Below are 7981 nucleotides of genomic sequence, written 5' to 3' on the forward strand. Positions count from 1 at the left end.
ATTTGCCAAATAACCATTTTCCAGAGCCTAATGTCGAATGTGATCGTTGAAATGACCAGCTCATCGGCGTCCAGATACCTAAAAGGAGGCATTCTACTGGATGACCGTATCGAAATGTCCCCCGGCAAGCGGATTCATGAAGCGAACCGTCTGGGAATCCCGTTTATTATTGTTCTGGCCAATGAGACCGAGAGGAGTCTGGTTACACAGGTAAATTGGTCTGAAATGTGCTGAAAAATGCTTAAAATCGTCTAAATTTGTCTAAAATGAGCTAAAATGACCCTAAAAACGCTGAAAATGGCTCAAAATAGCCCAGAAATAGTATAAATCACTCAAAAACGGCTGGAAAATCGTCCAAAATAGATCGAAAATGGTTCAAATGACTCTAAAATAGTTTGAAGTAGACCACAAGTGCCGGAAATGAGCTTAAAACGCCTATAATGGGCCTAAAATGACCTGAAAACGGCTTAAAATGAACCTTAATTGATCTTAAATGGCCTGAAAACGCCCAAAATAAGCCTAAAATGGACGAATACTGGCCTAAAACTGCCTAAAATGACAGGAAAATTGGTTAAAATGGACCTAAACTGACCTTAAATGGCCTAAAAAGGACCATAAAATTATGGAAAATTGCAAAACCTGACCTGGAAATTTCGTAAAATTGCCTATAATGGGCCTAAAATGGCTTAAAATGGACCTAAACTGACCTTAATTGGCCTAAAAATGGCCTAAAACCCCCTCAAATAGACCTAAACTGGCCTGAAATCGCCTGAAATGACCCAGAAAATTGCTGAAACGGGACCAAAATTGTCAAAAATCAGATTGAAAACGCCTAAAATGGACCTAAACTAGCCTAGCATGAGCCTCAATAGTCTAAAATGGCCTAAAATGATCCCAAAAGTTGCCTAAAACAATTCAAAACTAGCCTAAAATAACCTAAAATGGTCTGAAATTGCCTAAAAAGGACCAAAAATCGCCTCAAATAGACGTAAACTGGCCTGAAATTGCCTGAAAAGACCTAGAAAATGGCTTAAGATCAGCTGAAATTGCTTAAAATAGTCCAAAATGGCTCATTTTAAGCCTAATTCGAGAATTCTGAAAATTTAAAAAAATCGCAAAAATTTCAAATTGCTCCAATTCTGATGAAAATTGTTATGACGACCTGAAATTGTGTGAAAAACACTATGGGCAGTTTTTGTTTTCGAAAAATCGAAATTTGAAAAAAAAAATTTTTTTTGAAAATTTCAAATTTTTCAAATTTTTCCAGGAACCAGTGATCGAAGTGTTCACCACGCACCCAAAATCGGCGGATCCCGTTGATCAGGGATCAATGACCCTCGATCGATTTGTGTCATTCGTCCAATCTCAGCTATACGGTAGCTACAGTAACCTGGACCATCTGCATGTGCTAGACGAGTTGGGAGCGGCTGGAGACGAGAATGGACCACAGAAATAGAATGCTCGGGGCTTAATTACCCCCCCCCTCCGCCCTAATTAGTGTTAATTATCCTTAATTACTTCCTATTTTAGTTGTTATCATTGATTTCGTTATTTTTTTTTCTTTAAAAAATATAATTTTTGAAAAATATTTTTTTTTTAATTTTTATATTTTTTTGTTGGTATTTTTCAACCAATTTTCTATTTTCCTATGTATTTTAAACCATTTTTGAACTATTTTGGACCATTTTGGACCATTTTTGATCATTTTTGATTAATTTTGGACCATTTTAAACCATTTTTGATCAATTTTTGATCATTTTTGACCATTTTTGATTAATTTTGGACCATTTTAAACCATTTTTGATCAATTTTGGATTATTTTGGACCAATTTTGGACAAGTTATGATCAATTTTTGACCATTTTTGACCATTTTTAACCATTTTTAACCAATTTTGATGAAATTTGGACCATTTCTGGTCCATTTTAAACCAATTTTGGCCAAATTTGAACCATTTTTGATCAATTTCTGACCAATTTTGGACCAATTTTTGGACCATTTTAGACCCTTCTTAACAAATTTTGGACCATTTTGGACCAATTTTGGACAATTTTTGATCAAATTTGGACCATTTTAAACCATTTTGAACCAATTTTTTGACCATTTTTGGCCATTTTTGGACCATTATTGACCATTTTTGACTTTTTTCGGGCCATTTTTTTTTGTAAATTTCAGAATTTTTCAGTGCCAAATGACGTCGTCGTCGAATACCACTGAATCGGAATCGCTGGAGAGTGGAAAGGACGTCGTCGAGGAGCCAGTGATTCGGCGCGAATCATTTGCAGCGTTGAGAAGAAGTGAGCTCATTTTGACGCATTTTTTGAGCCAAAAATCGCGAAAAATCGAGTGAAAATCGTCTGAAAATGGCTGAAAATGACCGGAAAACTCCCCAAAAATACCTGAAAATGACATTAAAATTGTCAAAAATCGTTGAAAATTAGCTGAGATGATCCAAAAATTCCTAAAAATCAGCTGAAAACGGCTGAAAATGACCCAAAATTGACTGAAATTTAGCTGGAAATGGCTGGAAATGACCTAAAAATGATCTAAATGACCTGAAAAAGACCTAAAAGGTGACCAAAATTGCCAAAAATAAGCTTAAAAATGACTATAATGAGCCTAAAATGACCTAAACATCGGTTGAAATGGACCTAAACTGGCCTCAAATTGCCTGTAATGGGCCTATGATGGTCCAAATGGCTGAAAATGTGCCGGAAATAGACCCGAAAGTACCTGAAAACGACTGAAATGATCCAAAATTACCTGAAAATTGACTGAAAATCAGTCAGAAATGGCTTAAAGTTGGCTGAAATCGTCGAAAAATCTTAAAAATTGACTGAAAATTAGCTGGAAATGGCTGAAAATGGCCTGAAAATGACCTGAAAACAGCCTTTTTTGCCAATTTTGAGCCATTTCCAGCTAGTTTTCAGTCAATTCATGGTCATTTTAGTCAGTTTTCAGCTGATTTTCGCCAACTTTTGACCTTTTCCCGGTCATTTTCAGCCATTTCCGACTGATTTTCAGTCTGTTTTTGAGCCAAAATTGAAAAAAAATTGACTGAAAATTAGCTGGAAATGGCTGAAAATGACCTGAAAACTCCCAAAAATACCTAAAAATGGCCTTAAAGTTGTTCAAAAATCATTGAAAACTAGCTGAAATGACCCAAAAATGGCTGAAAATGACCGGGAAAAGGGGTTAAGTTCCCGAAAATCAGTCAGAAATGGCTAAAAAGTGGCTTGAAAAACTATTTTAAGCCATTTCTGACGGTTTTTTAGTCAATTTTGATCAATATCAGCCGTTTTCGGCCAATTTACAGGTACTTTCGGGTCTTTTTGAGGCCATTTTCAGCCATTTGGACCTACGTTTAGGTCATTTTAGGCTCATTATAGTCATTTTTAAGCTGATTTTTTGCAATTTCGGTCAACTTTTAGTTCATTTCCAGACATTTCCAGCTAAATTTCAGTCGATTTTGGGTCATTTTCAACCTTTTTCAGCTGATTTTCAGACATTTTAGACTCTTTCCGGTCATTTTCAGCTATTTCTAAACGATTTTCAGTATTGGCTGATTTTGGTGCCAAATTCTTCACCGTTTTCCCCACAAATTCTAGTGATTGCTCATGCTTAAAATTCCAGACAACGTAGCACCGCGCCAGCTGCGCATCGTCACCCTCAACGCGTGGTGCCTGCCCCAACCATGGCCAATCGGTTCGACGGATCGAGTGCATCGACTGCAGAAGATTGGAGAATACATGAGGAATGAGACTTACGACATCGTTGGACTCCAAGAACTATGGTCCTACAACGACTTTGTGAGGCTCTCCGAGCAGGTCAAAGATGCCTATCCCTATTTTCATTACTTCCATTCTGGCTTCACTGGTTCGGGTAAGTCGCGAAAAGTGCTAGAAAATTGCTGAAAAACGACAAAAAATGGGACTAAGAAATCAGGATTTTTGAGCAGTCTGGATCAAGCTAAGCCTAGATAGCACAGCCTAGATCAGGCTTAGGGCTAGTTAAATCAACCGAAATCAACTTGAGCCTAGCTAGATCAGTTTAGACCAAGAGCTATATTATCGTTCTGGATCACATTTCAAATGGTTAAGATCAGCCTAAGAGCCTAGATAGATCAGCCTAACCTAGAGCAACCTAGATCTAGGCCTAAGACTAGATAGGTCAATTTAGATCAACCATCGAGCAGTCTAGAGCTTCGCAAGGCTAGATAGATCAATCTGCATCATCCTCGATCATTTCACTGCAGAGGCTCTCGGAGCAGGTCAAAGATGAGTCCATCCCTATTTTCATTCCATTCTGGCTTCACTGGGTCGGGTAAGACTTTGAATACATTGAAAATTGCTCTAGAATGAGCCGATGGCCTAGCAAGAAATCGTCATTTTCTTTTTTCTAAAACTTTGGATCTAAATGCAATAAATAATGAGCCCGAAAACTATCTCAAAGCAAAAAAAAAAAGAAAAATGACAATATCAGTTAGCTTAGAAATCGATTTTCATTGTGATTTTTTGGCCATATTAAGCGCCACATTATTTTTTCAGCACAATCAAAGATTTTCAGTCCAGGTCAGTCGATTTTTGCAGTGATTTTTTAACGACAATTGAAATGCACTTTTTGGCTCAGGACAAACCTTATGATTGATGAGCATAGATCAGCCCCTAATCCTAGCCTAAATCAGTCCAGGTTCATTCTGGATCAATCAGTCTAATACAGTCTAGATCAGCTTGAGTCTAGCCTAGATCAGTCTAGATCAGCCTAAGTATAGATAGATCGTCGTGGATCACCTAGATCAGTCTAAGCCCAGATATATGTCAGCCCTAGATCACTTCAAATCAGTCAAAATCAGTCTAGGTCAGCCTCGGTCAGTTCTAAATCAGTCTGTATCAGTCTGGATCAGCTTAAGCCGAGATAGATCAGTTTAGGAAAGCATAGATCAGTCTAGATCAGTCTAAGCCTAGATAAATCAATTCAGATCAGCCCTAGACCAGCGATTTCCAGGCGTGTGCGTGTTCTCTCGCCATCCGATCGTCTCCACCCTGACGAGTCGTTATTCCCTCAACGGCTTCGCCCACCACATCCATCGTGGTGATTGGTTCGGTGGAAAAGTGGTCGGATTGACGGAAGTCGAGATTGATGGAGATCTGAGAGTCAACTTCTATACTACACACTTGCATGCGGAGTACGATCGGGAGAATGACCTCTATCTGCCGCATCGGACTGCGCAGGTACGGTATTTTTAAGGGGCATATTTGAGAAACGGCCCCATAACTTCCTTCGGGGTCCATATTTTTAGACCAACTAAAATGGATAAGATCGAATTTGAGGAGCCCTACAACATGATACTAGTTGGATTACTGTAGCTGTTCTATGAGCAAAGGTAGAAGCTAAAAATCAGCCTTGGTTTTTGGGTTCTATAACTTTGTTCATAGACTAGCTACAGTATCCCTGACGCTGGAGAGGAAGGCGTTGAAGGCGGCGAAACAGGCGATGCAGCAGATTTTGAATAACTAGATGCAGCTCCATTTTTAGCTCTAAATGTATAATTGAAAAATGAACCTTACTGTAGCTTCTCTTGGAATCTGTACCTTCAAACCAACTAATTCTGATATGATAGTGATTGACGAGCCCTACAAAATGATACGATTTAGAATACTGTAGTTGCTCTATGAGCAAAGATAGAAGCTAAAAATCAGCCTTGTTTTTAGGGTTCTATAACTTTGTTCATAGACTAGCTACAGTATCCCAACTGGTGTCATTTTGTAGGGCTAGTTGAGTCCTACAGTATCCAATTCAATTGGTTCAAAAATATTGATCCTGAAGGAAACTATAGATAAGATTCGTTTTCGGCATGTTTCAAGCCCATTTTCCAGAGCTTCGAACTGGCTCAATTCGTCCGCCATACGGCTCGTGGCGCCGACGTCGTCATAGTGACGGGGGACTTGAACATGGAACCGTGTGATTTGGGATTCCGCCTGATTCTGTCCCACGCGAAACTGTTTGATGCGTGGAGAATGAGTCATGAGGTGGAGACGACGGACGGTGACGATGGGGAGCTGCTGAAGTTCCGAGGAATCGCCAAGGGTGGCACGTGTGACAGGCCAGATAATTGCTATTCGAAGAAGGCGTTGAGGGAGAAGGTTTGGCTGAAAATCCATCGAAAAATGTTAAAAATTTGAGAGTTTAAGTTTCAAAATGGCTCTATTTTTTGGAGCCAAAAATTTTGAAATTTCCAGCCAAAAATGGCTTTTTGGCGCCAAAACTACTGTATTTAATCCGAAAAATCTGGACATTTTTGGCTTTAAAATGCTGGAAATACACACTCTTAAAATCGCAATTTTAGAAATACCTTCTAAAAAATCTTGCTCATTTTTCGGCGCATGCTCATCCAGGATGAGCAAATTTGAATTTTTAGAAAATTTTCAAAATCGTCCAATTCTGACCAAAATTGATATGACGGCCTCAAACTGGGTAAAAATCAATATTTTGAAAAAAATTTCGAAAAAAAAGTTGAAAATTGAAAAAATTTTTTTCGAATTTTCGATTTCTTCAAAAAATAATTTGCTTATATTGGTTTTTAGACGATTTTAGGTCGTCATATCAATTTTAATCAGAATTGGAAGATTTTGAAATTTTTCGAAAAAATTGTGTTTTTTGAGTCATCCTTTCAAATGAGTTTTCAAATTTGTTCAGTTAATTTTTCGGATTTTGCGAATTTTCAAAATCAAAAATTGACGCAAAAGTGATGAAACTACAGTATCCTCGAAATACAAACTACAGTAATCCCAAAAATTCATAAATCTTCCAGGACGACAGCAAGCGCATCGACTATATGCTCTTCAAATCGGGCCGTTGCAATGTGAAGCTGGAAGAGTGTGAGATCACACTGAACCAGATACCCGGAGAAGATCTCAACTACTCGGATCACGTCGGCCTCCGTGCTCGATTCACAATCGATGATCGATTCAGACACGAGAAATCCATCAATACCTGGGAACCGAATCGTCCATTGCTCATCGAGGCGATCGGAATCGTTGCTGGAGGCGAACGACGTGCGCGCACCGACAGAATCTTCTTCCTGGTCCTGGCTGGCATCTGTTTGATTCTGATTCTTGGCTCGTTGTTCTTTGAAGTGTTCCCCATGGGATTTGCGATTCTGAGATTTGCGTTGACGGTGATTGGAGTGTTCTTCGTGTGGCAGGGATTGATTGGGCTCACGTTGGAGAGGAAGGCGTTGAAGGCGGCGAAACAGGCGATGCAGCAGATTTTGAATAACTAGATGCAGCTTCATTTTTAGCTCTAAATGTATACTTTTATCTTCCAGAATCTATACCTTCAAACCAACTAATTCTGATATGATAGTGATTTAACGAGCCCTACAAAATGATACGATTTAGAATACTGTAGTTGCTCTATGAGCAAAGGGAGAAGCAAAAAATCAGTCTTGGTTTTAGGGTTCTATAACTTTGTTCATAGACTAGCTACAGTATCCCAACTGGTGTCATTTTGTAGGGCTAGTTGAGTCCTACAGTATCCAATTCAATTGGTTCAAAAATATTGATCCTGAAGGAAACTATAGATAAGATTCGTTTTTGCTCGTATTTTTCATGTAAAATGTCTCAATTAAAAAAAAAACTCAATCTAGTCTCCCCCACGATTTGTCCTTCTTTTGGGCATTATAACAATCATATTCAGTAGTGATTACCGTATTTTTTTGAGCTCAATTATCTCGATTCCTGTAAGTGATATCAAAAAGTGGTCAACTGATAAACTGTTAAGCATAATATCAGCAATATTTTATCAGTTGACAGATTTTTGATATCATTCGAAGGAAGCGAGATAATTGAGCTCCTATCCCGATACGATTTTTATGGTTTAGACTGTGATAAGAAATGTATACCTCCCCTGATTTTATGTCTTTTTTTTCCTATTTTCAATGTGCAATAAAGGATTCTTGTAGGTTTATATGCCTTTTTTTG

The 7981-nt window shown here is 38.4% G+C and overlaps 2 protein-coding genes across 2 annotated transcripts in view; both read left to right on the forward strand.

The window, feature by feature from the left end:
• Cbr-pars-2 overlaps positions 1 to 1456 on the forward strand; it is a gene marked incomplete at both ends in the record, with an annotated part of 3463 nt that extends 2007 nt beyond the window's left edge. Inside the window, 2 exons of the mRNA XM_045240890.1 lie at positions 25 to 210; positions 1268 to 1456. Coding sequence (XP_045091132.1) covers positions 25 to 210; positions 1268 to 1456 — 375 coding nt within the window. The remainder of the gene's footprint in view (positions 1 to 24; positions 211 to 1267) is intronic.
• Positions 1457 to 2190: 734 nt separating this feature from the next.
• Positions 2191 to 7281, forward strand: CBG23668 (the record flags this gene model as incomplete). Its single annotated transcript, XM_045240891.1, has 5 exons — positions 2191 to 2296; positions 3633 to 3881; positions 5004 to 5230; positions 5876 to 6142; positions 6811 to 7281. The coding sequence occupies 5 exons, from the start codon at positions 2191 to 2193 to the stop codon at positions 7279 to 7281; spliced, it is 1320 nt and encodes a 439-aa protein (XP_045091133.1).
• Positions 7282 to 7981: the final 700 nt, after the last annotated feature.

The sequence above is a fragment of the Caenorhabditis briggsae genome (genome assembly GCF_000004555.2).
Source record: "Caenorhabditis briggsae AF16 supercontig from assembly CB4, cb25.NA_022, whole genome shotgun sequence".
Taxonomy (NCBI): Eukaryota; Metazoa; Nematoda; class Chromadorea; order Rhabditida; family Rhabditidae; genus Caenorhabditis; species Caenorhabditis briggsae.